The sequence below is a fragment of the Acomys minous genome (assembly GCF_964271855.1).
Source record: "Acomys minous genome assembly, chromosome: 8".
Lineage (NCBI taxonomy): Eukaryota > Metazoa > Chordata > Mammalia > Rodentia > Muridae > Acomys > Acomys minous.
Window position 1 is genome coordinate 43,942,623 of NC_140489.1, and position 22,608 is coordinate 43,965,230.

The following is a 22,608-nucleotide window of genomic DNA, read 5'->3' on the forward strand; positions in this document are numbered from 1 at the left end:
ACATTCTTTTCACCCGGAGTTTAGACCTTTTGAAATGTTTCCCATTAGATTTCACCTGAGGCTGTTTGCAAGTAATTCTTGTTCTGTTTTGCACAATGGAACTATTGTGAGCACCATCACATGCATACTTTTTTATTTTATCTTTTCTTTTTAAACTTTAAATTACATTTTAATCAAGTAACGAAATGATAAACATTTAATACCATATATTGATACTACCCAGGACCACTGTTTATACAAATCTGTACATGCCCATATTTTAAGCAGCAAATTACTTATCCTAATATGAAGACTGTTATTTATCCCGTTGAGCATGAAGCACTTATGTGCTTGAAGTACTGTGAAGCCAATGTCTAAACTAAATGGTACCTTTCTGAGCTTTCAGTTAAATAGTTAAATAAGAAGCTAAAAACTCATGCAGAGAGAGGATCTCTCCAGCTCCACCCTTCCCACACTAGAGTGTATATTCTGTATGTAGACACTAAGGTAAAAACAATAACGAAAACAAACAGAACCCCCCACACTTCTACATCTGGCACTAAGGTGCCGTGTGAAAGGCTCCACGGCAAGTGTAAGGGCAGCCTAGGCAATTTATTGAGGTCATCTAAAAATAAAAAATAGAGAAAGCTCAGTGATGCCGTGCTGGGCCCAACATCTGAAACTCTAGGTTCTCTCCACAAGGCAGCCAAAAAGCAGTCACCCAGAATTTAATCCTCAAGAAACTCCCTTGTCAACATCTCATGATACAAAAGCAAACACTGGGCTGGAGAGATGGCTCAGAGGTTAAGAGCACTGACTGCTCTTCCAGAGGTCCTGAGTTCAATCCCCAGCAACCACATGGTGGCTCACATCCATCTATAGTGTGATCTGATGTCCTCTTCTGGCCTGCAGGTGTACATGCAGGCAGAGCACTGTACACATAATAAATAAATAAATCTTACAAAAATTAAAAAAACAAAACAAAAGCAAACATTACAACAGATTCTCATTTTTCTTCCCAATCTAACCCATTAGTAACTTCAGGTACAAATCTGTCTGATGAATACCTTTAGAGGACCTATTTTAAAGTTCTGCACAGGAGCAGCATCGAGCAACTCAGTTCAACAGAACTGTCTGAGGATAGATGCACATCAAGACTAAGACTAATTGTTTTAATTGCATCCCCCCCACCTCTCTCTCTCTCTCTCTCTCTCTCTCTCTCTCTCTCTCTCTCTCTCTCTCTCTCTCTCTCTCTCTCTGTGTGTGTGTGTGTTATGCATGTTACAGAGCATGAGAAGAGGTCAAAGGACAAAGTGATTCTCTCCTTTCTCTAGAATGTTCAGATTTTTATAATACAACAGGACATGGTGGTACAGGCTGAAATACCTAATAGGAAAAAATAGGAGATCAAGGCCAGCCTGGACCACATGAGCTCCTGTCTTTAAAACATTTTTTTAATTACTTTATAGTAAAATTATTTTGCAAGAGCAGCATCACAAAAATTAGAACATATAAAGACTTTTTTTTATATATAAAACAGATGGTAAACCTGAGTTTAATTTAGTTCCCAGCACCCACTCCAGCCTGCTCACAACTGCCTGCACTCACATGCACGTACTCATACAGGGATGCACCCACAAACACACAAACAAATAACAAATCATTTTTAAAGTTAAATCATTGACTACTGTCTTACATTTGAAATGAGTGAGAATACTTAATAAGCCAAGTGTGGTGGAGCACACCTTTAATTCCAGCGCTTGGGAAGCAAAGACAGGTGGATCTCTGTGAGTTCGAAGCCAGCCTGGTCTGCAAAGGGAGTCCAGGACAGTAGGTCTACACAGAGAAACCCTGTTTTGGGAAAAAAAAAAAACAAGCAAACAAAAGCCTTACTTATAACTGATATTTATTCTAAAAAGCAAAATTCCATATACAAAAGCAAGATGCTAGGGCGGGAGCTATGGCTCACCAGTTAAGGGTGCTTGCTGCTCTTTCAAGGAACCCAGCACTTACATTAGGTAGCTAATCCATATATACAAAGACATACATTTTTTGAAAAAAGTTATTAAAGCAAAACAGTGTGTTCACTTTAAATGAGTTGCTAATGAAGACCAGTTTATTATAATCCTAGTATCTCATCCACATTAAAAGGAACTGAATGTTTAAATGTCTTAATAGCTGAAATTTTGTAAAAATTGAGCATTCTAGGTATCTCACTTTAATAGCAAGCCACAGAATTTACTTTAAACCTATCACTTCTATTTTAGAACTCAAAGTGTAGGAGCCTGAATGCCTTTATGCTATTAAAGCATAATTAAGCACGGGCTCTGATGGCATATATAGCTCTACAGTAGAGCACGGCTGTGAACATGATTGGGGAATACAGAGAGTGCAGGTCCAGTTTTGGGTACTTCTCTGAGCATCACACTACACCTTGGCACTACAGAGAGTGCAGGTCCAGTTTTGAGTACATCTCTGATTGAGCATCACAACCCCCCTTGGGAATACAGAGAGTGCAGGTCCAGTTTTGGGTACATCTCTGACTGAGCATCACACCCCCCTTGGGAATACTCAGAGTGCAGGTCCAGTTTTGGGTACTTCTCTGACTGAGCATCACACTCTACCTTGGAAGGCTGCAGAGCACACAGTAATTGCCTAAAGGCACACTGTTTAATATTTAGAGAAATTTTAATAAGACTGCCTGTAATACTCATTAAAAGCTTTATAATGACCATTTTTAAAGATTATTTTAACTGACTTTAAGCAAGCCATCTGGCAAGCAATATTCCTAATAAGAATCAGCTACTGCATTTGACAACAGCATTAACTCATAAAATTTAAGACATAAATGGAACAGAATTTTCAAACAGGAATATAAAAAGATTTAATAACACAGAACCTGATTAAAAATCTTTTTCCAAACTATTAAAAAATTGAATTTACAGTTAGGATTAAAATAAATGGACTTTTAGCCAACATTATGGCAAATGCTAAGCCATAAACATTGAAATTGTAACATTAAACCCTGTCACATACAGTATAATGTGCTGCCAGTGCTTTTCAGAAGGTTAAAAAGTGACTTTGGTCTCGAAAGCCGCCCCCCACCCCACCCCACCAAAAAAGTGACTATGGGTACAAAGACCAAACTCAGAAACAGGAAGAAAAAAAAAATTTCCAATAAGTTGTCCTTGCATAAGTGTCATTTAAGGAACATTTCAAAGGCTGAATCTTTTAGACACACTGAAGTAGATGCTAGCTTTCCTTTTTTATAAAAACATAACACAAAAACACAGAAAAAATACATTTTCAATTCATTAATACAGATTAATCAAGATAAAATAAATTTAATTAATCCAGTTAGTCATGGATTAAAAGTAACCCAAAAATTAATAAAGATTGAAATAATTTATAAAAACAAATTTAAAACTTGGAATCAAAAAGCCAAACTGAAATGGTATTCTAAACTATTATATATTGATTAACTGTAGTAATGAATACAGTGAATTACTAAGAATTATTTAACCACCACGTTACATGGTCTAAAGAGTAAGGGAAAATGTGCAGTAATGACTTGCAGGTGAAGAAAACAGGAAGCGAGAGGAGGGAACTCACAAGAACCAGTATTAACTCCAGATTACACACAATGCATCACACTGGCAAGAGCGTCTTACTTCATGCCTCACTACACTTGAGGGGAGCTTGATGGCGGCGGCAGCTCAATGAAGCAGCAAGGCTCTTGAGGGCTGAGAGGCTCTGCAAGTCCAACTGAGAAAGTGGCTGCAGCATTCTTCCAGCTCAGATGCTGCCCACCTGAACTTACAAGCAAATTTGCTTTCTAGTCATAGAAAGTGGGGAGGGATTTTAAACTGCATTTTAATTTGTTTTGTGTGCGTGTACATGTGCATGCCATGGAGCACATGTGGAAGTCAGAGGACAACCGTCCTTCCACTAAGGCCTGAACTCAGGTTGTCAGGCTTGGCAGCAAGCACCTTTTCCTGCTAAAGCACCTCACCAGCCCTGGATAGGCATTTATGACGAGCACTTTCTAATACTCTTGTTCTCATTTTTCTTTATTTTCTTACCTACATCTATTTATCTCTGATTAACTAGTTTAAAATGCCTTTTGAACAAAGGCATAATAGAAAGTACATTTACACTTATTCCATCATAGAATAACAACACAACAATTAAGAAATGGAAGCATGTCAATACTAAAGAAATGCCTTATGAAAGATGAATATATGAAGACAGAATGAAAAGGGAAGACCGCAGACAGACTCTTCCAGAAAGGAGCATTTTCTAGCTTGTGACTTCACCAGCATCACAAAGGGTTATAATAAGTATCAATAATAAAGTATCAATTCCATGAACCACTTCTCAGACCATAGTCACTATTGCTATTTGTTAACTGCTACAAAGTACTAGTAGTCTAAATCACATTTCACCCAAATATGTTACTTTTCATGTAAAAATATGACATAGCCACTATATTTCAACACATAATCAACACATTCAAAACCAACTTGGGAAACTATTAAGAGAAAATGCTGTAAAAACAATGTTTTAGTAAGCTCAGGGACATATAAGCAATTTATTGAGCACTGTATGTATAATCTAATGAGTACATGTATGTTAGTTATGTTATTCTCTCATCTAAAAATGAAATGAATATAGACAAAAACTAAGAAGTGGAAGGAGGGAGAAAGAGGGAACGGAAGGAGGAAGAGGAAAAGGAGAGAGGGGAGCGGAGGGCAGAAGGGAGGAAGAGGAGGAAGGAAAGGAATAGGAGCGGAATACAATACAGCTTCAATTTGACACCTTCTCTAAGGTCCAGAAATTGTGGCATCTTCATAGCCTAGGCTAAATCACTTTAAATCCTTCACAGAAGGAAGGGAGGAATGTGGCAATGATTAAAAATTATAACTAAAGTCACTGCCATGAGCCTACTAATCCTACCACTTAACTCTCTCTGGGGTAGAAATTGGGGGTCGAATTAACATATACTATATCAATTCTAAGAACACACACACACACACACACACACACACACACACACACATATATATATATTTTTTTTTTTTTTTGAGCACAAACTACAGAAGAAGTGGTCAGAATCAACCTACAGAGGGGCAAAACTCTACACCCCCATGCCCTGAGATGGAGCAGATTCTTTCACTGATGAGTACGTTTGCTATGACACCTTCCAGCCCAAGCCTTCAAGCTATACAGTGTCTACCTCTTTACTCTGACTACTCCTCTGACGTCCTGATACACTGTATAACTACACAACTACAGAGGCCACAGAGGCAGCAAGGAGACCTGAAAAGACATGGCAGGGTTCCAAAGACTCACTTGAAATCTATTTTGTTTTCTTTTATTTAGATAGAGTCTTAATATGTAGCCTTAGCTGTCTTGGAATTCATTCTGTAGAACAGGCTGGCCTCGAACCTTTAACTCACAAAGATGCCCCTGCCTCTGCCTCCTAAATGCTGGGATTAAAGGTGAGTACCACCATACCCACTTGACTCACAGAACTGTAAGCAAATATTATATAGGATGAGTTGAGGGATATATCTTACTATTCAGCATATATATATATATATACACACATATATTTATACATGTGTGTATATACGTATACATACATACATACATACATATATATACACACACACACATCTATCTATATCTATATATATAGTGACGACATCAATAACTATCAGAAGTAAAAGTGAAGCCTGCTCAGCAGGTAAGGACCCTGACCTGCCTTGCAAGGCCAACTACCTGAATTCACTCTTCCCAAGCCAGGCAAAGGCTGAAAGCGAGGACCAACCTCAACAACTGTCCTCTGACTTATACACATACATCATGGCAGGTGATGCTCTCCACCCCATTCCATCTTTGTATTCAATAATAATAAATAAATCTTTTTTAAAAGCTTTAAATATATTAGGAAAAATTGAAAGTAAACAAGAGCAGGGACACTCTGAACTGCCATTAAATGTCACTATTCATCAAAATAGATGGGAAAATTAGTTTTTAAGTGGTAATTAGTATTAATACTGACCAGCTCATCTAAAAAGGCCTGCTTGTTCTTCCTTTTCAGAACCTGCTGCAGCTCTTCTTCCTTTTGTACAAACAGTCGCCGCTGTTCGCTTTCTTGTCGTTCTACCTCCAATGCTTCCTCCAGTTCCTCCTGTTCCCGAGTCTAAACAGACATGTATACAAGGAATAAAGTGACTTACCAACCAATAGCAATCCTACACCATGCTCTCCTACTTTATCTACTGGAAACATAAAGCAAAGTAATCACTTGTACTTTGCTCATGTTAACAATTCGATGCAGAATAAACTTGGCTACTTGTGATTCCATGTGAGCATGCACTATCCCAGAGAAGGACAAGCCCCACACCAAGTCCACTAAGCCTTGAAGCAGAAATGGAGCAACTAGTTAATACACTGATACAACACAGGCTAAGTCAGAAGATATCACAAGAGACAAAGGAGGACATAACGTAATGATAAAAAGTATAAATACAGGGAAATATGTTATATATGCATTCAATATCAGAGCATCTAAATATATAAGGCATATACAATGATAGTTGAAGGGAGAATTAGGCAGCAATACAATAAAAAAAACCTTGAATTATACATTTTAATTAATGGATAGAACATGCAAACAGAATGATTAATAAACAGAGGCCTCAAACAATTCTGTATAAAAAATAGGACATACACAGAACATTCTACTCAACATATCCAGACTACACATTCTTTTCAAGAGCACCCAAAACTTTTGCCAGGACAGATCACAAAATAAACCTTAGAAATGTTAAAGGATCTTAAACAAGCAAAGTAGGTACTTTGTGTTTTCACTTACATGAGGTATATATAAAATAGTCAAACAGGGGGTTAAGAAGAGACCTTCGCTGGTAAAGTCCAACAATAAAAATGAGCTTGATCAGTGTTCAAATGCAAATTTAAGTGACCAAAGAATAATAATACGGACAGAAAAACTAGAAATAATAACTGCCTACCTTAAAGATCTATTCCTGAAGTAAGTTAAATGTGATATTGTCAAAATGCTTTTTGCTACAGTAATGTGGATATCTTCCTAACTACATGCATTTATATATACAACAAAGCTATATTTTTAACATATATTTCAGTTTAATCCCTTGTGGCTATAACTGGTTTTAAAGAAGGATAGTTTTTTAAAAGTATTATATGAAACCTCCACACCATGATCCAGCCAAACACTCCTGGGTCTATACTCAAAGGTCTCCATATCCTATATGAAAGATACATAATCATCTATGATCATTTCTGCTATTACAATAGGCAAGAATTAGAACAGCCTAGATGTCCATCAACTGATAAACAGATAACGAAAATATGGTAATATTTATACAGTAGAATATTATTCAGATATTAAGAAGAAAAATTATGGGGTTGGAGAGATGGTTCAGAGGTTAAGAGCACTGCCTGCTCTTCTAAAGGTCCTGAATTCAATTCCCACCAACCACGTGATGGCTCACAACCATCTACATGAGGTCTTGTGCCCTTTTCTGGCCTGCAGGTTACATGCAGGCAGAACACTATATACATAATAAATAATTCTTTTTTAATGAAAGGAGGAGGAGGAAGAAGAAGAAGAACAAGAAGAAGAATTAGTCCAAGGCTTAGTGGCACAAGCCTTTAATTCCAGCACTCAGGAGGCAGAGACAGATCAATCTGTGTGAGTTTGAGGCCAGCCTGGTCTACATAGAGAGTTCCAGGAGAGCCCAGGCTATATAGAGAGACCTTGTCTCAAGGGAAAAAAATGATAAAATATGCAGGTAAACAGTTGGAATTTGAAATAATCACTTTAAGTGAGGTACTCCAAACCTAGAAAGATGTCCCATTATCTCTTATCTGTAGATGACAGCTTTGAATCTTCAGATATGTGTTTCATTTGTAATGCTCATAAAGGTCAATAATTACTCAGGGACCATGGGGAGGGAGTTTTAAAGGAGAAGAGTAAGAGTGTTTTGGAATAAAAGGTTAAAAGGAAATAATAGAATAGGAACGGATAAACTGGGAGTGGATGGGAGGGAAAAGGAGGTATAACAGAGAGGAATAAATAACACTAAAAACCTTTCAAAACAGATGTAAGAAAACTCACTACTGTAGAACCCTTCTAAAATATACAATAGACATACACATAGAGAGTTAAAACTAGGTTATGCTATAACAACGCAACAACGCCCCTAGTAAACTTAAGAGGTTAGCAAATAAAAAGCCCAATACCAGAAACGAGTTGCTTCTTTTGAAATTATTGGCGAGTGAGGTCCCATAAACCTCCAGATACTATAGGCTATTATCAATGCTACTGATTACCTTCCAGAATTTGACAGTGAGAAGAAACATACTTGGGTCCTCAAACTTGTAAAGTTAGGCCAGTATGGAACTAGAAGCTTTACCCCTGCCATCTAGCTTTCCTGGTGCTATCAGAAGAGAGAAGCAATCATCAATCTCACTGAGCTGTGAAAATCTATGAGCTACAACTGTTCTGGAGAGAAATACCCACTTGTGCAATAGTGGCACAAACAGCATTAGAGTAACCAAGCACTTTCTCATTGGACTTAAGTCCTGCTCCATAAGATGAAATCCATACTTGGCACCACTATTGAACGTGTGGCTAGACAGGTAATAGGCCCTAGAAGAGACCCAACACTATTATACCACTAAATGGATATAATGTTAAAACCATCTCTCTCTCTCTCTCTCTCACTCTCTCTCTCTCTTCAAGACAGGGTTTCTCTGTGTAGCCTTGGCTGTCCTAGACTCACTTTATAGAGCAGCCTGGCCTCGAACTCACAGCAATCCACCTGCCTCTGTCTTCCAAGTGCTGCGATTACAGGCATGTACCCCATGCCTGGCTGTTAAACCATCTCTTAATGACTTAGTATTATACTCAGATCAATGCATCTATCAGGCCTAAGTTGAGAAACTTCTATTTGTAGTAGATAATAGTGATAATAGTGATCCACAATTGGTCAACATGCAGCAACTAAGAGACTGCAGAATGTTCAGTCCTCAAGGAAACATATATACTGCCCACCCCCTTCCCAAGGCTGAGGGATCAATGGAGAAGAGGCAGTGAGAAGAGTGTCAGAGCCTGAAGCAGTAGATGACTGTAAGGACACAATGTCTTCTGAGCACATCTGAGCAGCTGCACGTATGACCTCATAGCAATTTCAACAGCATGCACAAAAGCTGTCCAAGCCCAAGCCAGACCACATGCCAGCATGGAGAGGAAGTTGGGCACACAGTCTCATCCCTAGCCATGAAGCTATTGGTAATCAATAGCTGATGTAAGAGGGGCAAAGAGTTTTCTCTAAGAGTGTTATTCCTGGTAAGTCAACCACTCTCTAGTGAAAGACCACACATACAAGAATATTTGAGCAACAAAAATTTCTTCTGAAGTACTTTTTTTAAAGGACACAAAGATGTAGGGAAGGGAGGGGTAAACTGAGAAGTTAGAAAAAATAATGAATATGATCAGAACATATGTATGAAATGCTCAAAGAACTAATAAACCATTTTAAATACTATGTGGAAAAATTTGTTACTCAGCCAGCCATGGTAATGTGCACCTTTAATCCCAGCACAGGCAGAGGCAGGTATACTGCTATGAGTTCAACGCCAATCTGGTCTACAAAGCAAGTCCAGGATAGCCAGGGCTACACAGAGAAACCCTGTCTCAGAAAAAGCAAAAAGAATTAAAAAAAAAAAAAACCTGTTACTCATACAAAAGAAGAAAATACTTGGAAACAAACCAGCTTTAACTTATTTTTCTGAATGACATCTTTGTTTTCCTTTTGATATATTTCCATTTTCTTTTTTGTATTCTCCAAATCCACGTTGTTGGTCAAGTTGAAGACTGTAATAGAAAGAAAATAATGTGAAACATAAATCTTAAGGTGATTACAAAAGCCAAAAATTCAGCATCCTGACTTCTTACTCACTGGATTGATAATCTTTATGGTTCTGTTTGTATGTTTTAATCATCTATCCATCTTATTGGGTCACCCATGACTACCTTTAACTCTAGCTCCAGGAGTGTCTGCTAATCTCTGCCCTCTACAGACACTGGCACTTATGTGGTAAGCACAGGGGAACACACATGAACACCCATACAAACTTGAAATTAACTAAATAAATCAAAGACTAATGAAATACGTAATACTGGCACTTATCTAAATTTAACTCACTTAGCCTAATCCATACATGGCAGATAACAGGCTTGTGTTTTTTTATATTTATTAAATGAGAGAGAACAAGGAGAGAGAGAGAGAGAGAGAGAGAGAGAGAGAGTGTGTGTGTGTGTGTGTGTGTGTGTGTGTGTGTGTGTGTCTGTGTGTGTCTGTGTGTGTGTCTGTGTCTGTGTGTCTGTGTGTGTGTGTGTGTGTCTGTGTGTGTGTGTGTGTGTGTGTGTCTGTGTGTGTCTGTGTGTGTCTGTGTGTGAAGGTCATAAGACAACTTGTAGGTATCAGTTCTCTCCTTTTATCCTGTGGTTTCCAGGAATGGAACTCGGGTCATCAAATTGTTTACTCAGGTAAACCTGATCCATCTCCCCAGTCCTAGGATATGGTCTAAAACTAACAAATGGCTTAGGTAATGTATATGGCTAGTAATCATTGGAACCAGGACGTTAATGTAGGCAAATTCCAAAACCTGAATTGTTATCAACAACAAATGTGTTGTTTCCGCAAAGGCTTGCCAGCTAAGCACTTTTGAGGCACCTGTATAGAGAACGATCAATATCAAGATCTGACTCCCCCTGCTAGCTCCATCTTAATCACCAGCTCTTCCTTCAGCTCACTTTGCAGTGACAATTCTCCTTCTGTGAATGCCAAAAATACATCGCTGTTTATCAGTCTCTTCCACCTGTCCACTTCCTACCCTATATAAGTTTTCAATGTATATGTCTTGTTAGACTAGAATACTGCTTATTACTGATTTAAACTTAATGTTAAATATACACTAAAAAATAAGTAAACTTCAATTCTAAGTGAGCTTTACTTGTTTAGATGCAATTAGTTTCTTTTGTAATTACAAATCTCATAAATCCTAATAAAAGCTAAAACAGACTGTTTATTTCATTTTTTTCCATCTAGAAAAATGAAGGTATTAACAATATAAAGAGGTAAATCATGATCACAGATAATACCACGTCTTTCTAAAAAATAAGAATCATAAAATTGAATCACTGACACAAAAACTTCTTAGATAAAGCAAGTTTATTCATGCCACAGTGGATCGGGATGGCATGAGAGCCTCAGAAAAGGGCAGAACCTAGCCCTGTAACGGTCATTGGGCCCTCTATATGTTTGCTGCTGTAGCTCAGATGCTGACCTGAATCTAATCAAGAATTAAAAGCAAACAAAAAACCTATTATATTTTCTAGAAGATTTAATGCTATTTAAGTACAATTTTAAAGTCTTTTGGCATTCAGAATTTACAATTAAAGCCCTGTGGGCTTTCTCATCCTTTTAAAATAAGTATTCTCTGCTCTCAAAGACTAATCTGTTTATTATGACACTAGGAACAAATGTTTGAGATTATCCCCGGGGCCAGGAGGAACAAAAAGTTCTATGTGCACATTGTCACACCCACAGAGAAGGGCCTGTTGTCGATGCGACAAGAAAGCTCATCTTCATATGTACCTTCTATTGTGAGTTTTTTATATCATTATTCAAAACTGCACATTTTAATTTTTATACATGTGCTATTCAAGGAGTCCATAATCATATTTATGTAACAAAATGTCTTCATCCTCATTTTGTGACTCCTCAAACACTGACTTGAGCTAACCTCTCATCTCTAACTAAGCCTCTCACTCTATGTTGAAACATCCTTAATGCTACACTTCTGCTACACAACCAAAGTCAAAAACCAGCTCTAGACAACTTCCTTATTGGTGATAAGCTAGTTAGCTGGTGTGGGGTCTTTTTTATTTGCTTACTTTGTTTTATGACAGGTTTTTCTTTGCAGCCCAGGCTGGCCTGTAACTCATGGCCATCTTGCCTCAATCTTTTGCATACACTACCACACCAGGCCAAAACCTACGTGCTCCTCTCTCATCTCTGACTATTTCTCAGCACCCCATACTCCAGGCAGAGACTACTAACTGCTCATTGGCCTTCCATGTATTTTCAAAGCACCGAGAGCAAAAGTCTGCTAGGCCACTATTTACTAGCAACATGAACTTGTGCACACTACTTGAGCTCCTTGTGTGTGCTCTCCACATACAAGAGGGCTAAAACTGCCTGTCCCTTTTAGAACTTTGAAAATTATAGCACATATGCAACTCACTCTGGTAATCAGTGTGTGTCTATTAAATTAACATTTTGTTCTTTTGAATAACAGAGAAGGTCAATACAGGCAGCCGGAACATTTAAGTATCTTTGAAAGGACAAAGAAAGCACAAAGTAGACAGCTACAGAAACAAGATTTTGAAAGAAAGTTTTATTTCTACAATAACAATCAAAACAATACCACACAACAAAGAAGTAGAACCTCACCCAGCAGTTTTAAGGTCCAAACTAATGTCTTTATCCCGACCCTCATTTCTGCAGACTCCCCATGTAACAAGACAAAATGATTTTTTTTTAAATGGTTCTACAACTTGCATTACCTTTAGTTGGGGGAAGGGTCATGTAGAGTGCAGGTACACATATGTATGCATGCATGTGGAGGACAGAGGTCAACCTTAGGTGTCATTTTTCCTGGGGGCCATCAACCTTGTTTCTTTTTTTTCCTCCTGGCTGTCCTGGAACTCACTTTGTAGACCAGGCTGGCCTCAAACTGGCAGAGATTCACCTGCCTCTGCCTCTTGAGTGCTGGGATTAAAGGTGTGCACCACCACCACCAGGCACCACCTTGTTTCTTGAGATAAGGTATTCTACTGGCCTAGAATGTGCCAAGTAGGACAGGCTGGCTGGCCTCCAGCCCTGTGGGTCTGCCTCCTTCGTGCTGGGATTACAAGCACAAGCCAGCACAGCTGACCTTTTCACCTGGGTCCTAGAGGTTGAACTCAGGTGCTCAAGATTGCACAGCAAGCACTTTGCCAACTCTCACAGCCCTCCAATTTGCATTGTCTTGATTAACACCACTGAGATGAAGTGTTCAAGGTCATATTTTGCGTCATCTGTCATTCTTCTCACTTCCGAGTCAAATCAGTGAGTGAATATTCTCTCTAAATGTCTTCTTTACTATGCCCACCACTACTGTCTATTCTATGATTTCCTTATTTCTTATCCATACTACTGAAACTGTCCCTTAAAAATCCTCCTGGCTCCCTATGGGCCACAGACTAAATCTTCCTGACAGCCGAGTTTACACAGCTTCTCATTTTATATTTGCCTTTTGAAAACCCTTTATTAATTTATTTTGTAAATATGGGTGTTTTGTCTACATGCATATCTATGTAGCATGTGCACGCCTGGTGCCCCTGGAGGTAAGAAGAGGGCCTCAGATCTCCTGGGATCAGAGTTACAAACAGTTGCATGATGCCATCTGGGTGTGCTGGGAATCCAACTGGGTCCTCTGAAAAGCAGCCATGCTCTTAACCACTGAACCATCTCTCCAGCCTTTTCAAACAATATACATATGGTGCAATGTGATGTTTGGTGTATGTACACATGTGGAATTACTGATTCACAAATCTATAATACCACATGCTCTTTTTGTAGTGGGACCATTTAACAGGCGGTATGTGTGATTTTAGTTTGCATTTCCCTGATAATTAGTGATGTTGAGGATTGTTGCATATACATATTAGCTATTTTTTTTTTTTAGAAATGTCTACTTGTTAATAAGGTTATTTGCATTCTTGCCATTGAGTTGTTAAACTTCCGAGCTGTGGTAATTTGAATATGGCCCCACAGCCTCAGACATCTGAATGCTTAGTCTCAGCTGGTGGTGCTGTTTGGCAAGGCTTAGAAGGTGTAGCCGCGGGAGGAGGTGCATCACTGGAGGCAGGAGCCCAGTGCACGCTCTCTCTGCTCCAAGCTTGTGGTTCAAGAAGGGAGTCCTGAGCTTCCCTCTGCCCAAGCCAACCTATCTGCTATTCGCTACCAGGCTTCCTACCATGATGGTGATGGGTTCGTATCCCTCTGGGACCGTGAGCCAAAATAAATTCTTTCTTCTAAAAGTTACCTAGGCCATGGCATTTTATCACAGCAGTAAAAAAAGGAATGGAAACAGGAATTACTGGGAGCATTATGGTTTGCAAATGCTTTCTTCTCTCCTGTGGACTGTCTTCTTTATTCCGTTGTCTCCTTTGCTCTGATGAAGCCTTTTATTTTGATCAGTCCTCTCATCTCCTCCCTCTTCTTTTCCCCTCTCCAACCCTCTGCTTTCCTCCTTACCTCCTCCCTTAGAATGTTTTATGCCATAAATATTCACTTATGATCGTCAGCTTTAACGTCGGCTTGCCACAAATTAGAAACACCTGAGCAAGGAGCCTCACCTGAGGAGGTGTACTGACGGCCTAAACAGAAGTGGGAAGATCACATCAAATGTGAGTGGCATCTTCCGGTAGCTGCCCAGATAAAAACTGGACATGGCAGAAGGAAAATCACTCATTTTTTGCTTGCTTGGCCTCGCTCTTGCTACCAAGAATTTACCCTGTTTCTGCTGGTAATGGCAACTCCTTTGTTGCTATCAGAGCCATGCCCAGGCTTCTGTAGCTGACTGAGGAACAGTGATTTTCCAACAACCCTCTAAGTCTTCACACCAGCCTGGGACTGATGAGGCACACAGCCTCATAGACTGCATAACTACTTGGGTTGCCAACTTCTCCTGTGTGAGAGAGCCACTGTGGGACTCTGACTGTGGAAGACTGTCCAGTCTTCAAGGACCAAGAAACTATGGGTTTTGCAGCCTCTCACATGGGAGACATCTGTTGTTACTATTTCAATGAAAGCTAATTTAATGATATCATACATATAATGATTAATATAATTTTCATTCTGTTGACTCTGTTCCTCTAGGGAACCCTGACTAACACAGCAGTGTGGTAGTTTAAGTAAGAACGGCCCTCATAGGCTCATATGTTGGAATACTTGCTCCCCAGCTGGTGAAACTGTTGGGGAAGGATTAGCAAGTATGACCTCTTTGAGGGAGGTGGGTCACTGGGGGCAGGCTTTGGGGTTTCAAAAGACTCAATCATTTCCAGTGTGCTCTGTCTGATGTGTGTAAATCAAGAGATAAGCTCTTGGCTGTTGCTCCTCCCTCCACGCCTTCACTCCACCATCACGGACTCTAACCCTCTAGAACTATAAGCCCAATTAAACTCTATCTTTCATAAGTTGCCTTGGTCATGGTGTGTCATCTCAGCAACGGAAAAGAAACTAATACAAGCAGTCATTCTCTAACTAAATAAAGCCAAGTCTCTAATTGGAGTTTGGCTTCCTTCGTATATAAATCATAACTACCACCTACAGTGCCATTTCCATTTTTCAGGGGAAGCAGAAGCATAGTTATATAATTTTGGACTCAATTGCATAAAGCGATAAGCACATTTGGCCTAAGAAAGCTTGCTCACTAGTGCAAATAATTCATGGTGTGTTAAGGGAGCTGGAGAGCAGACTAGAGATGTACTGGAGGACAGCTCTTAAAGCAAGGCACTCACCATGCATCATCATGCTCTGGCATGAGTCAGCACAGTCTACGGAAAGACAGGAGGTGCCAGCTACTCCAGTAAGACAACGAACTGGACATTGGTTCTGAGTTTCTACATGCTGTAAAGACACATTTTCATGAAATATATATATAATAGCACAATCATTTTCAAATCAAATGTAGTGATCTATAGTTTCTGTATCTGGTGAAGAATTACAGGATAAGATAGTGTGCCTCACTGAGTAAAGTGCTTCTGTACAAGCATAAGGACCTGAGTTTGTATCCCCAACACCCACATAACAACCCAGGCACAGCAGCACAGACCTGTAACCCCAACACTGGGATTGAGAAACAGGAAAATCCCAGGGATCTAGCCAATAAGTGAGCTTCACACTCAGCAAGAATCCCTATCTTAAGAAATAAAGTGGAGAATGACAGAGTCAGACCCCTAATTCTGACCTCTGGCCTCCACATACACATGCATGGGTATACATACCAACAGACACAGATACAGAAAGAGAGAAAAAAATACTATCAGCCAGGTATAATGGTGCATGCATGTCATCTCAGACTCTGGGAAGCAGCAGCAGAAAGACTCTTTACAAGGTCAACGCCAACTTGACCTACCTAACAGTTTTCAGAACATCCAAGGCCACATGTGAGACTCCTTCTCAAAGAAAATATTACATGTTATACAGTCATACTATCCAAGCTTATTCTGTCCTGTTAACACTACTGCTTACTTGCAAACATGACCCTGGTTTTACATATGGGTCGCAGGTTGACAATTCTATCAAATTAGTTCAGCTCATTAAAAAATAATAAAATAAAATAAAATAAAAACATAAGTAGGCTCAACCAGAACCTTACGAAAAATCAAGGTCCCCCTGTTGTTTCATCCCTTAAGCCTGGTCCCGTTTGTCTTTCAATTTCCTTTAGCTACCTAAAGTACTTGGTTGGAAGTGTAAGAGTGTATTCAACTTGCCTGTAAGCATTACACCCTCTTTTGCCTTTCCTGTACCACCAGGGTTTTGACTGTGGCACTGCCTTTAGTGCAGATGTAAGCTCTTTCCTTGTGTGCCCGTTCTCCTGCTTGTCCTGTACCAGAGCATCTTCTCATCTGTATCCTAATGTTGCCCCTGAGCATCGGCATTCACAGTTCTACTGTCTTCTTAGTTAAATCCACAGGTACTCGTGGTTGCCAATATACACATAGCACAAATGAGTACATCAGAACTAAAAAGCACCAATTCTAAGGTACTAAAATATATCAGAAAATTTTAAATTACATTCTGCACATGCTCCTACTGTGACATAACTAATACCCTGGATACTTTAGAAAAGTCCTGAGAAGAAAGATATCTGGACTTTATCAGAAGGGAATTCATTAAAATGTTTTTAGTTCCCGAAAAATTGAATTTTAAAAATAATATTAATTCCTAAAGAATTTGAAGCTTAGAACTTACCATATATGAAAACCTTCTGGTGATTCTTTTTATCATATTTTAATAATAAAGTTATAAGTTGGGAGACTAAAAAGATGGCTGTCTGATCCTCACAGTTTCAGCCTAATTTTCATAGGCTATTCTCCTTTATCATTTCCAAACCTGTACTTTGTAATAAATACAGCAACATTTTATTATATATTTACTTATCCAATGTGTGCTTTACATTTATTTATTTAGTGCACATGTGGGGTGGTCAGAGGACAACTTAGGGAGTTAGTGCTTTCCTTTCACTTTGGGGACCCAGGGATGGAATGTAAGTCTTCAGGCTTAGAGCAAGCACCCTTACCTGCTGAGGCCTCTCACCAGCACTAATTATCACACTTTAAAAAGCGGAATTCTTGGGGCTGGAGAGATGGCTCGGTGGTTAAGAGCAGTGACTGCTAATCCAAAGGTCCTGAGTTCAATTCCCAGAAACCACATGGTGCCTCACAACCATCTGTAATGTGACCTGATGCCCTCTTCTATCTGATGTTCTCTTCTGTCATGCAGGCATACATTCAACAGAGTGCTTATATACATAAATAAATAAATCTTTTTTTAAAAAGCATAATTCTTTAATCAGTATGCCACAACTTCCAAACCCTGAAATGCTCTTTAGCAAAAAACGAAACAAGTATCAGTCCCTAGCCCAACATTGAAAGAGAGGAAAGGGGAAAGCGAGTACAAACAATACACTGTTATGACCGATCACACAGAAAAGAAGCACAAACACCATGCTGTCTCAAAAACACTGACTAGTCAAATGCTCCTCAGGAGCAGATGGCTTCACAGACGTCCCAAGCCACTATTACACAGGTACACAAATGATAGTAAACAATTCTATCTTTTGTTACCTTAGAGAGAATTAATAGAACCCCTACAAAGTCAATCAAAGCATTTCCTGTTGTTTAAACTGCTTTGGTAGAGTTGGACAGACAGACACACCCTTCATCCCAGCTAAACAATATTACCTCTACTATTAATTTCTTTCTCTAAGCTAAAATTACTTAAGAATACCTGCCGGGCATGGTGCACACCTTTAATCCCAGCACTCAGGAGGTAGAGGCAGGTGGATCAATGTGACTTCAAGGCCAGCCTGGTCTACAAAGTGAGTCAAGGCTACACAGAAAAACCCTGTCTCAAAAAAACAAAAACAAAAACAAAAAAAAAAAAGGCATACCTTTTATGAGTTCAAGGCCAGCCTGGTCTACAAAGAGAGTCCAGGACAGCCAAGACTACATAAAGAAAGCATGTCTTATTAAAAAAAAATAAAAATAAAATAAAAAAAGAATATCCTTTAGTTAGTATGATTTAAATTTGACAAACATAATTGAACTGAAAAAACAACAACAACAACAACAACAAAAACCAAAGTAACCTGCAAACATCAGCTTCCACTAGCACAAAAATAATCTGTCAGGAGCCTTTTGTGTGCACATTGCTTAGGCATCTAAAAGATAACAGCACAAGATCTCAAGGCTAGCACATGAGATTAAAACATACCGATTTCCTCCACTTCTTCCAGAAAATCATTATACTCTCTTAAACTAGGAAAATCTTCTTCCCTTTTATTGTATCTACAGAGAAGAAAAATATCAAAGCATTACAAATTATTGTAGACCACTTTATATAACCAGCTTGCTCATCCCTATCTAATTCATGTGTGGTGTACAGAAAAAAGACTGTTTTCTATATAAAGCATTGTTTTCTTGATGCCAGGTTTATAACTAGACCAAGAATGAAAGCTGGATTTGCGGGGGGTTTGGTTTTTCCCTCTGGTTCTGTTGAGGGAGGTTGAAGGCTGATTTTTGTTCACAAAAGGCATGTGTTGTACCACTGAGCTACACATGCAACCCAAGAACAGTGTTCTTAAAAGTTCTTATGATTACAGAGAAAATGTAGAATCATGAAGGAATGGTATTACATGCACAAATCTTAAAAGACTTAAAGAAAAAGACATTTAATTAGATGCTTCAGGGATTTGGAAATGAACCTAAGGCATATCACTAAAATTATATTATTTATTATAGAGCCATTAATTCCAGAACATTGAAGCTCAACTGAAAAAAAAAAAGACTCTAATTTTTGTCATGACAATAATGACCTAAAAACATTATGTCTAAGCTTGGTGCAGCTGTGCACTTCTTTAATCCCAGCACTCAGGAGGCAAAGGCAGGCAGATCTCTGAGTTCGAAGTCAGCCCGATCTATAGAGCCAATTCCAGGACAGTCAGGGCTACACAGAGAACCCATGGGGGGGAGGGGAGGAACAGGAGGTCATAAAATTATAGAAACAATGTAATGTACCTGTGAATAACAAAATTTTAATAATAATAATGATAATAATAATTTTTAAAAATAACAAATAATAACAAAGCTGAAAAGGTTAAAGATAAAAGATCAGAATGTAAAAGATGACTTCCTGAATATATATAAGTTAAAAACAAAAAACAAATAAACAGAGCAGCTGGGCCACTGATAAAGTATTGATTTAGCATCTAGGAAGATGTTATTAAACCATTCATAAAATGTATATCCACAAGAACGGGCTTGGAGAGGTGTCTCAGTGGCTAAGAGCTTGTATTGTGCTCAGTGTAACAGGGTCATGAGGAAAGAAAGCATGATCGCTACAGCCACTTCTTCCACCTTCCTTCTCTTCTCCCCTCATAGAACTTCCAGCAGAGCCGTGCTGGCCAGGCCGTCAGAGGCCCACCACCTCCATGGTGGTCCGTCATGGGCACTCTGAGAAAGCCCGGGAGCAGCCTGCCACGTTCAGCAGAAAACAAGTGGGCGCTGCAGGCTGTGAGAACCGTGTGCTTTGGAGCTGGATGTGCTGCATCTCTCTTTACAGTGAGGGACCAACTGCTAAGGAGCCAAGGCTGCTGACGCCCTCCTTTTAGTAGACAGGAAAACATTTAAGAGGTATGGTCTTTGGAAAGTAGATTAACTCTTGAACTCTCATACTAGATAGGATATAAATAAACTAATGACATGACAAAAGTCAGGAAGAACCTGTACTGCTCTGGCGGAAGACCTGAGTTTGGTTCCCAGCGCCCACATCTGGCATAACCGCCTGCTGCTCCAGTTCCTGGTGGATCCAACTCTAACACCTCAGGCTCCCAGAACACCAGCACTCACATGTACAAACCCACACCCCAATACAAACTCACAATACAGATAAGCTAGAAACAAAAGAAACCATTTTTAAAAATTAAGGAGTGAAGTACGGGCTGGATGTGAGGCTCAGAGGCAGAGCATACGCTTAGAGTTCTCAAGGCAATAGCTCAAACTCCCAAGGCCAATCACAAAACCAAACCTTAAGAACGTGTATAAACACTAAAGTAATAAAGTGCCTTAGAACAAAAGGGCAAAACAAATAAAACTCAAAACTACTAACAAATCATAAAAATGCACCTACATTCATGCCAAAGCAAAGTATAGCTAATATTTTAGTCTGTCTAAATAAGCTTCAAATTGAAACATATGTTACCTCTTTAGTCCTTACAGTAAATTTGTTGTTTGCTGTTTTATTTTCTATTTTCACTTTAATATCCTATGCTATTAGTAAGTTATGAGAACAAGGTTCATAGCTACTTTATACATAATTTCTCAATTCCTGCTAATACATATAACATAAGTATTAACTGTTAATTAAATAATAAGTAGCAAGTGACACTGAAGACATCAGGAAGGCTCTTATTTAATAAAGGTTAGATATTACACTTCTCTATAAACTTAATAAATTTTGTAAAATAAGTATATAGGTGATTTTATAACTACTTTGTTACTTGCCAATTTGTTCAAAATTACATAAACAAATAATAATAATGACTACTGAAATAACTGTCAAAGTTTTCTTTGCTGGGCAAACCCTTTAACAATAAACTTACATCTTTAGTACTTTTTTCCGAATCTCAACCTCCTTGTCAACAGTGGGATCTTCAAAGAGCTGTACCCTGAAGTTGCTCTTTCTCAGTGGAGTACCACATTCAGGACAGTTCCCAGCTCCTCTTACAAACAGTAAGTCCACACAACTCTCACACCTATAATAAAGAGAGGACACATGTAGTGTTATATATATATATAGAACACATATAGTAGTAATAACAGTTAAGCAAGAGGTCATGAATATGAAAGGGAATTGGGGGGAACAGGAAAATCTAGAGTAGGGACGAGGAGAGATAGAAATGATGTAAACACAGTATTCATGTATGAAATTCTGAAAAGCAAGGAAGGAAAACAAAATATTTAAGCTAGTGTTTGAATCTACAAGTTTGAACAGTCTGCCCTTCAGGGTAGGACTGAGGATTGGGGATAAAAATTTCATTGATATAATTTTATAAAAAATTACAACTTTGGAATATCATTTTTATTTGGCAATTACTTTTCAGACATAGATAACTGAAAAGATACCAGTTATAGAAATATAAAAAATGAATACTTGAATGGGGGACTAAGAAGGCTCAGAAGAGGAAACCAAAAAAAAAAAAAAAAAAAAAAAAAAGGAATGAAAAGCCTCCCTGTGTACTGTCAGGTCCCTTACAAAATACACTGAAGCGTCCCCAACTCAAACCCCGAAATGGGGCTGGGGCAATGGCTCCGTCAGTCACGTGCTTGCCATGCGAGCATTCAGACATGAGTTTGGGCTTCCAGCAGCCACACAAAGGTTGGGTATGGAGGTGCACTACTCTAACCTAGTATAGCACAGAGGAGGCAGAGACCAAGACTGCCTAGTAGACTGCCTAGCTAACCTATAAGCCCCAGATTCCGGGAGAGACTTCACTGCAAAACATCAGGTGGAGGGCGACTGAGGAAAACATCCAACCTTGACCCCACTCCCCCGACCCCACCTTACTAAAATCAATGTAGGTTTTAAAATCCTAATGACAAAAAAAGTCACAAATAATAGCAGGCATTCCCAAGACCAACAAAACCTTAGGAGAAAACACTCTGAAGTTAAGACGTAAGGCTTCAAGGTCAGTGAGATACTGTCTCAAAGGGACAGAGAGTGACAGGATACCCGATATCATCATCTGATCTTCAAGCACGCACATGGGTACATGAACCCATACACTATACACACATCCACCATACTCAGCATATACATATAGTCACACAAATTAAAATAAATATTTCTTAAAGTATTATATATTAAATATATATTGTTTGCGTCTAATCAACTGTACATTTCCACTTTTTAAAAATCTGCTTTAACATGAAGACAAGGGAGCGGATGAGCCAGCCCTGCCATGATGACTCAGGAAGAGGAGAGCAGGTCCTGCCCTGAGGACACAGGAGCAAGAGAGCTGCCCTGATGACATGGGAGCAGGAAGCCAGACCTGCCCTGAGAACAGGGGAGTGGGCCCTAATCCAGGGCTCTGAGTGAACCTCACCCCAACATCTACCCCATGTATGACCTGCTGGAACGCATGAAGGGGCTGGACCTGCAGATTCAAAGATTAAGAATC

At 39.1% G+C, this 22,608-nt stretch overlaps 1 protein-coding gene across 1 annotated transcript in view; it reads right to left on the minus strand.

The window, feature by feature from the left end:
• MNAT1 (MNAT1 component of CDK activating kinase) overlaps nt 1–22,608 on the minus strand; it is a 157,754-nt gene that overhangs the window by 84,398 nt on the left and 50,748 nt on the right. The window contains exons 2-5 of the mRNA XM_084793357.1: nt 21,031–21,183; nt 18,645–18,718; nt 9,804–9,907; nt 6,047–6,187 (exon numbers count right to left, since the gene is read on the minus strand). Of these exons, the coding sequence (XP_084649483.1) occupies nt 6,047–6,187; nt 9,804–9,907; nt 18,645–18,718; nt 21,031–21,183 (472 nt within the window). The remainder of the gene's footprint in view (nt 1–6,046; nt 6,188–9,803; nt 9,908–18,644; nt 18,719–21,030; nt 21,184–22,608) is intronic.